Source organism: Corapipo altera, unplaced genomic scaffold, assembly GCF_003945725.1.
Source record: "Corapipo altera isolate COAL_440 unplaced genomic scaffold, ASM394572v1 301, whole genome shotgun sequence".
NCBI classification, from domain to species: Eukaryota; Metazoa; Chordata; class Aves; order Passeriformes; family Pipridae; genus Corapipo; species Corapipo altera.
The window spans coordinates 4,845,146-4,861,710 of NW_020884926.1; the positions used below are offsets into that span (position 1 = coordinate 4,845,146).

Consider the following 16,565-nt stretch of genomic DNA (forward strand, 5'->3'; position numbering starts at 1 on the left):
AGAGGAGACACCTCATTCTGATATGCTGGCATTGATAAGGATCAAGTCCACCAAAGACCTTGAAGTTACTCTGGTGAGAGCAGAGGTGGCCTCTCTGCAGCTGGAGTCATTCAGGAGGTTGTTTCTTATTTATACACCACAATATTTTTCATTGGTGTTGAAATTGAGCAGATTTGGTGCTGATCTCCCCCTGACTTTATAAGAAATAGAGTAAATAAAACTCTTGCACTGTGTGGTCTCAGCTCACCCTCTGCATCTTCTAAGAACGCCCTCAATCTGCCACCAAAATTAGTTGATGGAGCTGTATCATTTTTCTCTCTTCTGTCTTTGGCCATAATTAACAAGGACACTTTCTGTCAATCAAGTGTCAAAATGAAATGCTTTCCCTTCATCCATCAAGTGCTTGCACTGCAGAGAATGGTTGTTCCCTTGGGCAGCTGCCGGGGAGCAGAGCCATGGGCTGGGTTATTAACAGGCAGAATTAACTTTTCATGTTAACGTTGTTGTTTACACTTGTTCAAGAGCCTTGGGAAGATGAAAGGCTCTCAGAAACTCTCAGGCATTCCCACTGTCACCAGGGGAAAGGCACTTGGAGCTAAAGCTGCTCAACATCTGAGCAGTGATGTGTTGATCAGCCTCGGGGGTTTGTCAGCACAGTCAGGGCAGGGTGATGTGACAGCAGGTCAATGTGTCTCATTTTGAGGCCTCTCCCACCTCTCAAGGGCTGGGCACTCAGGATTGCTGCCCTCCTTGACCTGCACCTTCAGGAGTATTCAGGCTCCATCCTCAAAACCAACTTAGATGCCAAAATGCCTCAGTTGCATCAGGAGCTGTGGGTGTGTTTGGAAACAACACGGGTCTCTGAGTCACTTCAGGGGCGTTTGACCATTTTAATCAAAACCTTTTCTGTTTACCTAGTGTTGCATGCTATGGAGAAGAGGGAAACATTTTAGGATCTCCTGCTCTGTTGTGTTATGGTCTCACCTGCCTTGCTGGGGCACTGCAGTGATCTCGTGGCTTCAGGCTGAGCTCCTTGCTTGGGCTTGGCTCAGGAATGTGCATGTTGGAAAAATCCCAGTCTTTCCAAGTTCTGCCTGCAAAGTGCTGCTTCCCCAGTCCCATACTGGTGACAGTTACTCCTCTTGTCCTTTATTAAAGTTTCATTTCGCTGCTTTGCCAAACACTCCAGCTGCAAAGGCTGCAGATGAAAGTGAGGAAAGGAGGTTAATGCAATATATGTTATCCCTGTCTACAGGGATATTTGGGTTTTTCACTGCTTTCAAATTGCTGAAATAAATGCCACCAGCAACGTTTACAGATGCAGAGTGAGTAATTTAAATAGAAAATCGGTTGGTCATGAAGTCAAGGTTCAAAGCTGAATCACAAATCCTAGGAAAATCAAATCAAAGAAGACATTGTCTTCTGCAGGGAGAGAAATTTAGAAACAAATTATTTTCCCTCTGGTCACCAAGAAAAATGCAGTTAAGTCTCAAATTTTACTACCTGAAAAAAAATTGAGGAGGTGCTGCCTCCCCACTGCACATCCCACTGGATGCAACTGCTAAAAGCACCTTAACAGGAGCATCTAGAAAACCTAATAAATAAAAAAATAAAGATTCCAGCTGAGACAAACATTTGAATACTCTGTAATTAGGATTGAATGCTCTTCTTGTTCCTTTTTTTTTTTTCTTCTGGAAAAGTCGTAATTTTGACAAGTGATTGTGCTCAGGTAGAATGAAAACAACACAACAGAAAAGAAATGGGAAGTGCCCACGGAGTTCTGTTAAAATGCCATCCTGAAAAACGGAGGAGGATGTGCTTAAACATCATCAGGACTTGCATGTTTTCTAAATGAAACCTTCCAATTGACTTCCCTTTAAAAACTTGTGTTTTTTTCCAGTGAAATAAAAGGAACCCAGAAGAGTTTGACACATTTCCTGTGTGGGCACTTTCCCAGGTGCCACATCCACGTGTTTTATGAATATTTCCAGGGGTGATGATTCCACTGCTTCCCTGGGCAGCCTGTTCCAGTGCCTGACCACCCTTTATGTGAAGAAATTTTTCCTATTATCTGATCTAAACCTCTCCTGGCACAACTTCTAAACCTGCTGCTTGGATTACCTGTTCTTACTTACAGGGAATGTTAAGTCTGAAGCTGTAGATACAGACAGAGTTGATCACAGGATAATATTCTTTACAAAAAAAAGTGTTTCGTTACATTTTATAGATGTAGTTTACAGAAATAGCAAGTTTAAATACTGGTCTGAAATATCTGCTTTGTTTTAGAAGGAGTTTATTCAGTTCTGTGCCAACAAAAATAAATGAAGAAGTGTCTTGAATGTGAAGCTTTTGCTCCAAAGATATAATCATGGCAGGGTTATTAAATAGTCTCATTTTAACTTTATTTTCTAGATGGTTGTTTTTATTCCACAGAAATAGGGTTGGGGATATTGGTACAAGTCAAAATTGGGCAGGAATGACGAAATTGCATAAATTACAAATAATCCAAGATATCCAGGGCATTGTACATCCATAGGTGTTGAGTTGAAGAGCTTAAATGAATAAAAAGAGGTCTGGATTTCTCAGTCTTCAGAAGGAATTAATGCTGTTTCTGCACATGGTGGATCAATGGGTCAGGGATGAGAGGGAAATGCAGGAGTACAACAATTATCCACGAGGAGCTGAGCACATGGGGGCTCCTGTGGCAGTGTCAGTGCAGATGGAGCATCTGGTGTGGTCCTCAGCATCACCTTTATCTGCTGCAGGAACCAAATCCCCCTCCCAGGCTCCCTGAGACAGCTGGGTTTGTGCAAGTGCTTGATAAAACTTGACCCTCTGATCCTCCATCCTCAGCTGAGCTTTATCAACCTGTGTTTGCACTGTTTGAATTTCAGCTCTTTCTAATGCTCTGCCAATAGAGGTTTGGGGTTTTTTTTTTTAAGATAGAATTGCTAAGCCCAGCGTTTTGTTAGTGTCACATCTAAGGCTTTGAGCAGCAGAGCTGCTCGAGAAGGGAACTCCCAGGGAAATTTAAATACTTGCTTCAACAATACTCTACATCCCTTCTTTTATCCACAGACAACAAATCAAGGCACATGCAGAGAAAGATTTGCAGGTTGCCAGGTTTTCATGACTTTATTGTGAGTCACATAATCATTGGCATTTTTCTTATGTGACAAATCTGTTCAGTGTTCTGGCTTTGGTTTGTTTGTTTGTTGGTTGGTTTTGGTTTTGTTTTTTTTTTTAAGTTTCTACTATTTCCCGTTAAAAGAAGTGTCATCTCTTGGGTGAAACAAAGACCTCAAGAGCTGATGTGAACAAACCTAGTTTGGTTGATTTTTGCATCTTGTTTTTCAAGCCTCTTTCAGGGCTTCTGGTGACCCTCTCTCATTATTGCAACCCCAGCAGATTGGCAAGACACTGTTAATTGGTCTCTCAACACTCTCAACAACACATAAAGCTTCAGTCTCTTCCAGATGTTTGGTGGGAATCAAACCAAGCCCAGTTGTCTTGTAACACCTTAAGTTCATTCAAACCCCAGGAAAGCCTGTGATTTGTGAAATCCCCTTCAAGGAAGAGTTTTCTTCCACCTTTGACACCAAGGAGATGGAACATCCTGTTTGCACCAGGAGCTGTTTGTTAAACCAGAACAGCTCCTAATTCGTAGCTGAGCAGCAGGGAAAAGCCAAACAAGTCCCTCAGCAGTGGTGGAATCCCACCTTTATGGTTTATAATATTTCCATGGGGTACAAAATGTGTGTTTACAGATGGGAAGCCGGAGTGTTCAGGGTTTAGGTGACCCATCCAAGATCCTGGAGGCAATTTTGGGCGAAGCAGGAACCGGTCCTCCTGTACACCCCATCCAAGACCCTAAATTCAAGCACAGATGGGCATCACTGCTCTGGAGGCAGCTCACAGCAGCTGAGGATGTCTGGCCCATGATGTGTTGGCACACGGAATTCCTCTTGTTCCCTTCCTTTTTTGTCTAAATAAAGTAGCTATTGTTTGTGGACTATAAGAGTTGCACAATCAGCTAAAGAGGCAACAAATAAATGATTACCCAACAGAAAGGAGAGAGCAGCAGCTGCAGAGCCGGGTGTCACCGGGCTGTGGCCGCCTCTGGAAAGGCTTCCTGGGCTCTTGGCAAGAGTCAGTGGAGTTTGTCTTGCAGGAGTTGGATTTGCTGGTTTGGAGCCGTGCCTGCCGTGTTTCTCAAAGTTTGACATTGTTCCTGGCCTGGCAGTTTGCAGCTCTCTGGGGAATTAAGCATCTCCGATATTTCTGTAAACAACAATAGCCCAGCCATGAAGGTTGGAGTCTGGTTTGCTGCAGGAGTCGTGGGCTCTTTTGGCTCAAAGCACTGCTGGAAGTAGCAGGACCCCATTGCAGCTCTTTATTCTCTGCTCCAAATCCATGTCCCCATCATAAACCCCAAATTATATTAATTTGGGGTTTTTCTTTTAGGTTAAGTGGGTTTTTAATTTTTATTTTATTATTTATTAATTTAACTAACACAACTGGGGTGAATAGGCAAGTTTTCAGGGATGGGATCACTTCTTGACACTCAATGACATTCTTGTAGCTCTAGTGAGATTTTACCCAAAGAGAACAATATTTTTTTTTTTTCTAAATGATCCCTGACAGTATTTTAGTGAAAGTAAACACTGAGCCTTTTGATTTTTAAAATTTTGGCCAAATCATAGTGAACTTCATCTCGCTACTGTGAGGCATTAACTGTGATTTAGAGCTGAAGGAACTGAGGCAAAGAAGAAAAGTCCTTTCTGAAGGGCTGATAAAAAAAAGCTCAGAAAGACAAAGCAAAATACAACAGCTCCTCTTTCCTTCTCAGTTCAGGCATATCTTGGATACATAAACTGGAGTTTTTGAGCAGCAGGTGGTTTCCCCAAGGAGAATATGGACATCTGTCCTTGTAAATGGGTCTGAAACTCCCATCCTTTTCCTGCTCAAATATGAGCTTTTAAATTCAACAGGAGTGTGGAGAAAAATTAAAGAATTTATTTCTGTGTTGCTGGATTCAAAACACACCTGTGTTCTTGAGGACAGTATAAACTTGACATTGTAATTGAAATGGTTTAAAATCCAACTTCGAAAGAAGCTTCTGCACCATAAAAGAGATGTCAGTGAAAAACTTTGATTATTAAAAGGATCTCCACTTCTCGATGGCGTTTTCTTATCCAGAAAGGTCAGATTTGTAAAGAGGACCTAATGGCTGAAAAAATGACCGACTTTACTGCTGAGCATGTTTTCCTCTGGAACTCTGGTGCCATTTATTGGTCTGGTGGCTTCTTTTTTTCATTTGGGAAGCTCTGAAGGCAGCTCTTTGCCAGTTATACACAAAGCATTTAGAGCCCAGAGAGGCCAGCTCGTTAGTAATTACTGTAATGAGTTCTTCACAGTGTTTCTTGAAAGGTGATTGAGCCCCTAATGCAGACACCACATATTTTTTTCTTCACTTAATGGTGTGGTAAATTATTCCTGCGAGGGGACTCATTGAATGCCTCCTTTGAAACGAGTTAAAGACCAGAAAGGAAAGAAAAGGCTGTAGGTCTCTTCTTAGCAATAACAGGAGGAAATATTTCTGGAGCAGTTCAGATGGAGACCTTCCCGGTGTTCCTGCAGGGGAGTGGAAAGTTGTGTCGTGTCGACAGCGACTGACACAAACACGTGGATGGGGCAGGTGGTTTCGAGGTGGATTTTCCAGCTGCAAAGTTGCAGGACAGGCTGGGAAAAGGAAAATCAGCTCAGTTTGCTCGGAGCTTCTGCCTCGTGATCCAGATGTCCATGAGCTTTGCAGATCAGCTTCTCAGCTGGTTGGAGGTGAGGTGTTAAACCCCATGAGAGAGGGGAACAGGTTGGATATTAGGATAAATTTCTTCACTGGAAGAGTGGTTCAACATTGGAAAGGGTTCCCCAGGGAAGTTGTGGACTCACCATCCCTGGAAGTGTTCAAAAAATGAGTAGAAGTTGTGCTTTGTGATGTGGTTCAGTGGACACAGTGATATTTGGTTCAAGTTTGGACTTGATGATCTTGAAGGTCTTTTCCAACCTCAATGATTCTATGGTTCTATGAGCCTGGCTTTTACAAAGGGAGATTTCTCTGATTGCTGAGTGAATAAATTAATTTGTCTAAATGCAACTAGCAAATGCTACAGTGGGAAAGGCTTCCTAACCAGAATCATCAATCAGGCAAAAATAAACTGTTGTGTGCATTGCATGTCCTCTTTTTTTGGACCCAACAAGAGACCCATCAGACAACCCCAACAATAAAAATAAGACTGTGTTTTATTTATGATTTAGCTCCCAGTATGCTGGAGAGGGATGTTTTACAAGGGCCTGGAGTGACAGGACACAGGGAATTGCTTCACACTGCCAGAGGGCAGGGATAGATGGGATGTAGGAAAGGAATTCTTCCCTGTGAGGGTGGGGAGGCCCTGGCACAGGGTGCCCAGAGAAGCTGTGGCTGCCCCTGGATCCCTGGAAGTGTCCAAGGCCAGGTTGGACAGGGCTTGGAGCAACCTGGGCTGGTGGAAGGTGTCCCTGCCCATGGCAGGGGGTGGGACTGGATGATCTTTAAGATCTCTTCCAATCCAAACCATTTTATGATTCCATAACGTGGGAGATGCTGAAAGGCATTTGGGTGTTTCAGGAGCCCCACATGTTACCAAACCCTGTGCCTGCCTCTGGTGGGGCAGTGCAGAGAACATGAGGAGAGCTCGTACGGGGGAGGCCTGAAGTGCTCGGAGTAGTTTATTTTTCCTCACTGCAAAACCAACCCCAGCAGATGTTATTTGAGAAGCTCCTTGGTCACACAAAGCCATAATGAATTGCACCATTTGCCCACACACATCATTGTCTCTGCAGACCCTCGTTAGCCAGCCAGGTTCCCTGGCATCCTTTGGGATGGGTTTTCAGAGGATCTGTGCCCGCAGAGCAGTTTTTTGGCTTTGCTCTCCGTGGGAGCAGATGTGGCGAGTGCTGACCACTCACAAAGAAGTCCCACTTAAATGTCCTCTCTATTTCTATGCAGCAGAGTCAGGAGTTGAGCCCAGGAATCCTTGTGCAGCCTCCCTTGATAAAATTATATCATGTCCGTCCTCTTTCATTTAGTCACTCCTGCTGGCGAGACTTAATTTTAGACTCTGCTGGCTTTTGTCAGTAGATCTCAGGATATATTATCTATGCTTTATTTTATTTTGTGCTCATCTGGGCAGTATCTGGAGTGTATAAAATGGGGTCTCCTGGAACAACTTTATTGCTTCAGCCTCTTCCTTGAATGAGTTTTTGGCGCGAGTATAATTTTTCCCTCGTCTCCGACGAAAAGCAATTTCCTTTCTCCCCTGCACGTCCTTCAGGCTCTGGTGATTCTGCCCTGCAAAAAAACCAACTTTGTTGACCCATTCTCTCTCCTGGGGGTGGCAAATGCTCCTCACCTGACCACACCAGCACAGCACATCATCTTGGAGAGCAGCAGGGAGAGCCGCCACCTCCCAGAGAGATTATTTGCTCTCCTCTCGTAGGTGACGTCAAAGCACTAACAGAGGGTTGTTACGGTTCCTTCACCCCTTGAAATTGTTCCTTGCAGTGAGGAAATGGTGAAATTGGAATGGGAGAAGCTGGGGTGCTGACAGGACTTTGATAGTCGTAATTTTTATTTAGCTGGTTGTCTTGCTTGCAGAGTCAGTGATGTGTTACCAACCTCGAACCAAGAGGAATGATACAAGGAGGGAAAAGTGTCATCCTCATTTTTTATTTTTTTCTGGTTTGTTTGTTGTTTTTTTTTCTTTTCAGGGGATCAAGAAGGATCTTTTAATCTCCAATGAACACACCTGTGTTTATATCTGAGGTCCATAATTTTTTTTTCTTTAAAAAGGAGTCTTATCTATTTGTCTGGGTTAGTGAAAGTGCTGCTCAGCAGAAATGTTTGAGCTGTAATGTTGTGAGGGATGGAGGGTTTGCCTCATTATCCTTCTCCTTTAGATTTTTAGAGGGCAAAAGGCAGGAAATTTCTCTTGATTTAGATGAGAAATATAAAATTTCTTCTGCTTATGAGAAGGGCCCTTTGGAAGCAGTTTTGCAGACTGACACAGGACTTCCAGAAAGCAGTGTCAGGAATGGTTTGGTCTTTCAGCTTTCTTTGTTTTCACTTTGTGTGTAGGCTGGAGGTTTGGAAATGCTTCTTTTACTTTCATGAGGAAGACTCAGAGGATTTTATTTTCCAATACAGTTTCCATTGTGTTCATGGGAAAAGATTTGTTTTGCTAAACAGAGTTTAAACACAACCCCGTGGCAGATCCCTATAAAAATCAGCTCAAGTCAATACTGATCTGCTTTTCCCACATTCTTACTGGGAAATATTTCTTCTAATTTCCCTGGCAACTCTCTGAACCTAGAGAATGAAAAATGAGAGAAGCATTTGCCCCCCCTGAGCTTCATGTGCCACATGTTCCTCCAACAGAGCAAAGAGTGAGAGCAAATCCAAAGAGTAAGGGAGGAAATATTGGAGAATGTAGAGCTCTTTTCTCAGATAAGGAGGTTGGAATAACTTAGGATAATGTAATTTAGTTTGTTTTGAATTACTTTAAAATCAGAAAGCCTGGGAGAAAGGCTCCATGTACCAGTCAGTGTAAATCTGGAAGGTGGCCATCAGCTCGAGGAGGAGAACTCTGCTATACATTTGTATTACTGGAAGCAGATGTGGGCTTAGGGCTCCAGCCAAAATTTCAGAGTATAAAAAGAATGATCTGTCCTCAATTCTTTGTTGGTCAGAGAGGGTGGGATGAATCAATACTTGTGCATTAGTGCTGGGAATGTGGCTTTCAGGGCTGATGTGTCTGACAGAGATGCTGGTTCAGTCCAGGAGTGATAAGAAAATCAAACCCACTGCTGCCTGCGTGCAGCCAGGTACCTGCTGCTCTCCTGGGGAAAGAAAACCTGCAGCTTCCTGGGGCTCAGCAGTGTTGGTTGGTGGGAGGGCATATGATTACAAAATGATTTTTATGGTTACTTGGAGAAGCTCAGCTGCACGTGGTTTCAATCCCCTTTACGCTGCTCCCCAAAAATCCATGTCCTCTGCAGAGCATCACCCTGGGACACCTCAGCTTCACGTGCACTGACCCATAAGCAGGAGATATTTGGCTCACAAGCAGGAGGGTGGCCTGGCTTGTGATGTAGAACACTGTGATGTACAGGAGTCTCACCCATCAGCCAAATTATTATGCCACTGGCACAGGCTGCCCAGAGAAGCTGTGGCTGCCCCATCCCTGGAATTGTCCAAGGCCAGGTTGGACAGGGCTTGGAGCAACCTGGGCCAGTGAAAGATGTCCCTGGCCATGGCAGGGGGGTGGAATGGGTTGAGCTTTAAGGTCCCTTCCAACCCAAACCATTCCATGATTCATGGTATGATTTATGGTGTGGTTGAAAATGGACCCATCCATCAGGGTGAGCTTCCAACACCTTTTCTATTAGTGAGGAGGTACATGAACACCCTGCATGTGAGGAATCCCCCCAGTCCCCCCCAGACCCTCACCAAGATATTGTAAGGCACAGATTTGATTTTATTGTTTTAAATAAAAGATAAACCCTCTCAGTAAGGAGGATTCAGCTCTTTCCCTCCTGAATTTTGGAGACATACCTGTGATTTGTTATGGCTCTTTTGTCTGGGGAAGATTTGTTCCTCAACAAGCAGTTTCTGGCTAATCTTTACTACTTCAAATTTTGTTCTAAGATCTTCTTTAGACAGAACTAGGTCGAGTATATTGCAGTTGCCTTGTGTTCTTAAAATCACTTTGTCAGAGACTCCTAAATAACACATTGCCTTATTCATAAACAGCCTGAGCAAGCCAGGATTTGCAGGATGTTCAGTGTGTGACAGTGATGTGTTACTCTGAGCCACGAGATTATCAAAGGGTTCCACTGCCTGAGCCACCAGCAGAGAGAAAATATGATCAAGAATTATTTGAGCCTCATTTATTTAATGATCCGACAGTAAAAATGAAACCTCCAAACTTGTGAGGGTTGAAAAGCAAATTGCAGGGAAGGTTTTTTCAAATCTGTAGAAACCCAAAGCTCTTCACTGGGCAGAAATAAATTTGGGCACGGGTTCATATATAAATTGCAGCTTCATAAAGTGTATGATATTGCAGGGGGATTTCTATGAGCCATGGATGTGGTGATTTCTGATGTGCATGACTGGGAGCAGAATCTCACATATAGTACCTGGGGTTTGACCACATGAAGGGGAATTTAAAAGATTAACAGTAATTCAAATACTGATAATCATGAAGGAAGAAAATGAGCAATATTTTAGTTGTTGGTCTTGCTCACTCCTACCCTAGCTAATAAAAAGCCAATTTTTCCAGCTTCTACCTTTCATGTAGTCTGAAGTTCTGGGTCCCTGCACATCAGAAGGAGCAGCTCTATGGGCTGAAAGTAGAGAGACTGACTCTTAAAAATAATTTTCTTATTTTTACTCTAGCCATGACCTGTTACTTGAGCTTAGAAACATCACCAGAGAATCCTAGAACGGTTTGGGTTGGAAGGGACCTTAAAGATCATCTCATTCCAACACCCCCCTGCCATGAGCAGGGACACTTCCCACTAGACCAGGGTGCTCAGGGCCTCACCCACTGGTCTTTATGATGCCTTGGCTGGTCCTGTCAGGAGAGAGGCCAAGGGAGACAATGGGGATCAAATTCCAGCTACACTTTCTCATCTCAAACTGAGAAAACTATGTCAGCCCCCTCCAGCATGGTTTCACTCCTCTTTTGCTCTCCCTCTCTGTCTCCACAGCCGTTGAGTCGCTGCATTCCTTGAACGACCAGATCTCCCATTTTATTGTCAACAAGTCAAAAACGCTGGATGAGGAGGAAGAAGCCTTTTTGCCCAGTGAGAAGGAATCTCTGAAAAGTGCCATGATGCTGATGAGGCACCTCCTGATGGATGCACAGGTAAGGAATCAGTAAGCTCCCATCTGTTAGGATACGAGGAGGGCACATTGCAGGGATGCAGGGGAGTACATCATCTTTGTATGTGGTTTCAACAGTGGAGAACATTAGTCCCTGACACTTCTTTAGAACTGATTTTGGCTTCTGAAATCTGCAGCTGTGGGAAGGACATCTCGTTGCACGGAGTGTGCAGCTTGTGCTGGGGCTGAGTCTCAAATTTAGGGCTGAAAATCGCTCTTAATTTCAGGAGAAGATACAGCAATGTGCCCATTGATGGGAATACAGCAATAACCCCATTGAGGGAATCCAGCGTCAGCACTAGCTGACTAGAAAATCATTTCTCCACTAAGCATCTGTGCTGAATGCCAGTTTTAGAAGTGCCAGACTCATAACTGAGCTGTTGGTTTAGCCAAGCTCCAAAGTGCCAGTTAGAAGTCATGAAATGATGTGCAGATGTTTCTTTGTGCCTTTGCTGCTTCGACATAAAATCTCTCTCGCTGTAGCTTTGCTGCGTTGCAGCGTTTCCTTCAGCCTGTAAAAAACACTCTTTGAAACATTCATTATATTTATCTTTTTATATTCTCTTCTGGTCTTTTTTTGCAAAGCCTGGATGGAAAATGGCAGCTTGTATGAGAGGGTTGTTTTAGAAACGGGGTGATCTCCTCTCCCTTCTCTGGCAAGGCCTAAAATCAGGCAAAGGAGGCCTGAGGTTGTCCTGAGCTCTCCAGGACTGGGGATTGCCTGTTTTGTTCCCATAGGAGCCTGGTGGTTATCTTCTCTGAAAACCTTTGGTCCTAATTACTTTGGCTAACAGGGATTGTGGTGCATGTGGGAAGTGCCTGGGAATCCCTGCTGTTAGTGAGACACGTTTTTATGTTCTCATTTTTGGACAGGGAGTCAGTCCAGGCTTTGGGGTCTGTGGGACTGCACAGGGAGCAAAGCATGACAGCTGTGCTCAGGATTTCATGTCTGTGATGGTGGTGTTGGTCTCATTTTGGTGCATCTTAAGCCAATTATGCTCCATTTACCCCAAACTAATGGAGAACACGAAGGGATAGGTTGTGCATTTGGATTTGCTCCCACAGTCAGTGCTGCAGGTGGGAATAGAATCATATAATCATGGAATGGTTTGGGTTGGAAGGGACCTTAAAAGCTCATCTCCTTCCACCCCCTGCCATGGGCAGGGACATCTTCCACTAGATCAGGTTGCTCCAAGCCCCCTCCAATCTACCCTTGGACACTTCCACAAATTTGGAATAGCCAGGCATGAGAGAAGGCAGATTAAAATAAATATGGGGCAAAAAGGTACCTGTTGATAATCCCCTCGTGCAGGAGTTCTTTTTTTAGCACCTGAGAATTGCTCTCCTACTTATCAGCTGTCCTGAATGCATATTAATAGGTGCCTGTGATAGCATCTCCTAATCAGTCTCTCTAATAACAATGGGGAAATGTCAAGTACTCCTGCATCCTCGTGATGCTCCTGGAACCCTTCCCAGAAAGGACAGGATGTTTTTTTGTCTGGGATTTTCAGGTTGAAAGAATGACAAGGTGGGAAGTGGTAGTGGTGAGTAAAAGGATGGAACTAAACATGTGATAACATCCAGTAAAAAAAAAAACAAACAAAAAACAACAAAACCCAATAAAATAAATCCCCTGAGGAATGAAAGAAACATGAGTCTGGCAGGAATATCAACAGGAATATCCCCTCCAATGTGTGCATATAAATCCATGCTAACCCTGACTGCAGAGTGCCCTATGGCTGTAATCACACAGGAGGAAAAAATATCACCAATGCAATTATTTCCCTTCCCTTCCCTGCTCTCTTTGCTTCCCAGCTAGTGGTTTTAGGGGAAGATGGAGCCCTGCAGCTCTGAATGGTATTGATTGTGTGAGGCTCTGTACAAAGATAAGCTGAAATCCAGCGTGGCCCTTTCACTCCCCTCTCTTGGCATGGACCTGATTTTAACTGGTAAATAATTTGAGGGAAAGAACATCCAAAGTGAAACTTTGGGTAGAAATCAGTTGGACTGCTAACCCAGCAGGAGTGACTGGTCAGAGGGGACAGTTAATGGGCATTTCTCACTTCCCTGCCATTATTAATCCACTTTGCAGAGGCAGGGGTGGTGTGGGGATGATGCCTCGTGCCTGCTGCCCTTCTGTCACGGAGAGAAATTGGAGACATTTTTAGAACTCTGCCTGGACACACACCAGGAGATGTGGCTGAAGCAAAGGATCCTCCACGGATCTAACTTTGATCTTGAGTCATTTCTTTGGCTTAAGATGAATCACGAAACCAATCAACACAGTTTTCCACTTTGGAAAATGCTCTGTGAGGGTTTTCAGTGGAGGCATCGCTGGGACCATGAGCATGTGCCTGTGGAAGGGCAGGTCCCTGAACTCAGCAAGGTGTCACTGGGAAGACAAAATGACAAGGATGCTCACCAGCTTGGAGAAGGGAAACCAGAGCACACAGGCACTGGGGAGCTGGTCTGGGATTTCACAGGTGTATTTTTGGATAGTCAGCATGTGGACTCTGTGCTCCTGAACATCAGCCCAGTCCATTAATTAGATTGTATTTATTTCTCCCTTGGCTTCTTGGAAGAACCTCTTTTCCCCATCTGTTTTGTCAATTTACTCTACTTCTCACTGATTTTCATGCCCTAGTTTTGTGGTAGTGATGTACAAGCAACTGCGGCTTTATAGGGGAAATTTGCTGTGCTGGAGGTCACTGGTTGGTAAACACAGCGTAGAGAAACAGCTGTGGAATGGGGAGGAAAATCATCTCATCTCCCATATACCTTTGTTTTCTATGGAGAATGGGGCATTTCTTTGTGTATTTTATACTCCTCCTGCCCCGAAAAATGTCCTCAATGGCAGATGAGGTGGGGGAATGGTGCTGGGGGCTGTGGTGTGGGCTGGCCAAGAGGCTGCTGACCTGTCAGCCCTGTCAGCGGCATTGAAGGGCACGCAGGGATAGGCAATAAGCTGTGTGGAGCCCCTCAGCAATAGGCTGCCAGCTCAAATTCTGCCCAGGGAAGACAGTGATTTAATGAAAGTCATTACAACCTGCAGAATCTCTTGACCCCAGTGGTTTCCATCCGTTCCACACCCTGGATAGGATTTCCTCACCACGAAAACACCCAGGCACAGGGATTGCTGTGGCTGCTGAGCTCTGGAAAAGGGGCATTGCCCTCCCTCCGGGTGAGGCTTGGGGCTTTGCATCCAGATTGCTCATTTCTGGTATTTGCTTCAGGTTTGCAGCAGGTTCCTGACGTCAGGCACCACCTTCCCCTGAGCAGCACTAAGCGAGTCCTCAGCTCCACAGCCCACCCAAAGGGGGGAGGGATCTGAGGGGGAGCGGGAACGGTGTCCCATGAACTGAAAAGTGTGCTGAGATAATGCAGGTGCATAAAGGCAGGTGGAAAGAAAAGATGCATTTTTATCCTCCATGACACTTTCCATCCTCCACATGGTGCAGGAGAGAATAAACAATTACCCTCCTGCCAGACAGCCCTGCACAGGACACAGCAGCCTGTGATACATTGTCACTGCTGCCAATCATTCCTGACAGTCCCATTATGCTCGGAAAGGATGTTTGCTCTGTGCCTGTTGTTTTATAATCCTCAGAGGTGGAATTTTATAGCCTGGCAGTGGGGTTTTTTTCCCTCAGACATTTCCCTAAGCAGGATTTATTGCTTCCGAGACGCACGTGACGTGAATCCATTAGACCCTCAAACTTTAAATCGTCCCCCCCTCAGCTTTGCCTAAATTACTTTTTGGTTTGTTTTGCTCGACTTTCTGTTCCTAATTGCTGCAGTGAGAGAGTGGACTGGCGTGGAGAAGAAGGGCTGAGTCATGTGCATCAGCTCTAATCCAGCTGTTTGCCCAAGGAATTTGTCTAATGAATAGAAAAGGTGCATCCAGGCACCAGTACCAGCCTTGGACAGAGAATATTCTCTATCATATGAAGGAACACATGTAATTTTGCTGGATGCTTGCCCTGAAAAGCCAAGCTTTCAGGAAGTTTAGTCCATTTAGTTCCTTCCATTAAGTGTTTAATTGACTTCAAATGGATTTGAAGTTCTTTGGGAGAAATCCCATCTCCTTGGTTCCTCTCCCAGCAGTGCTGTGATTAATCACCAGGTGTTGTTACAGGGGGAATGAAGAGACATCGAGACCCTCTTTGGGTTTGGATTGGACTTTTTGAATGCAATCATATCACAAATGATGACTTAAGAACAAGATCAGGTTTTGGGGGCACCTGGCTTAAATTTACTTGGATTTTGCTGTCTAGGCATGAGAGCGTGAGGGCACAGAGAAATTCAGTTGTTTCTCTGCTGAGGGGTTCATTTCTTCCATAGGTAAAGACAGAAGATCAACCTGCTGGTACTTCTAACCTAAACTGCCAACAAAACAGATGGTCATTGCCCAAAACTCATAGGGGGAAGAACCCTTTCATTAACATTTAGAGGTATTTTTTTCTTTAAATTCTGGTGTTTCAGCTTTTTTTTGTGTGTGTGTCCTTGTTTTTTTTTTTTTTACTTTACTCTGAACCAAATGGCTCCAGCATTCATTGACTAGTGGGACAAACTTTTAGCAGATGCCTACTGAGACAGGTCTGTAGATGCTGCAGGAAGTAGCTACCAGTCTGGGTAGAGGATTTTGTCCTGGTTTACTTTGGAAAATATTTTGAGTATTTGTGCTGTCACCGCCACCCTGTAAATAAATCATTTAAGCTGAGAATCTTTCAACTTTTGGAAATAAGGAAAACCTATGTGGCATGACTTACATTTAGCCATTCAACATCCCACCAGCTGTCGAGCTTTGGGTTTTTTTATATTAACCTCCATTTTCTAACCAGAAAAAAACCATTTTCTTAAACCCTTTTACATTATAATCTTTTCTGCAGTATTCCCTGTTGTCTTTCTGGGCAGGCTGTTGCTGAGGTGGCCGTGCTAATCACTGCAGAACGAGTAGCAGGGCAGTGCTATTTCCCCAGCTGACCTTTAGAAATAGTTCTTATTCTCTGCAAAGGTCTGTTGTATAAAACCAACCATGTTGCTGCAATACTTTGTTTGCTACTTAAACACTTCCCACCATCTGTTCCTCAGACTTTAGCAGACAGCTTCAGGAGCAAAGCCCCACAACCTTTATTTTCACACGAGTGGGTCATATTAATATCAACAGGAAGAGCAGGGAAGGGAAGCTTTGCTCTGTGTTTCAATAAACCGAAATTATTTCAGTACTGAAAGCATCCTGGCCACACTGATGTGTTTCAGGGGACGCAGAAGTGGATGTGGTGTGAATTTTCTGTTATGGAATGTTATCAAAATGCAGCTGTAAACTGGTGCTCACGTATCTCAGTGTTCATTTATCTCAGTGTTCATTTATCTCAGTGTTCATTTATCTCAGTGTTCACACTCCATAAGCTGGTTTGGCTTGGAAAGCAGTTGCAGTTCAAATCAGGATGTATTTAGAGGAAAGCCTGAAAACCAAACTTGCTGCTCTGCGTGTTGTGTTTTTTTACCTCAGTCTTGCCATCTCATTTCCATGAGAAGGAACCTTCTTAGCTGCTTCCAAGCCAGCAGCACATCCTCTAAG

At 44.2% G+C, this 16,565-nt stretch overlaps 1 protein-coding gene across 1 annotated transcript in view; it reads left to right on the forward strand.

The window, feature by feature from the left end:
* Window positions 1–15,967, forward strand: part of LOC113954058 (putative uncharacterized protein C1orf196) — a 53,375-nt gene extending 37,408 nt beyond the window's left edge. The window contains exons 2-3 of the mRNA XM_027657937.1: window positions 10,810–10,967; window positions 15,899–15,967. Of these exons, the coding sequence (XP_027513738.1) occupies window positions 10,810–10,967; window positions 15,899–15,967 (227 nt within the window). The remainder of the gene's footprint in view (window positions 1–10,809; window positions 10,968–15,898) is intronic.
* The last annotated feature ends 598 nt before the right edge of the window (window positions 15,968–16,565 follow it).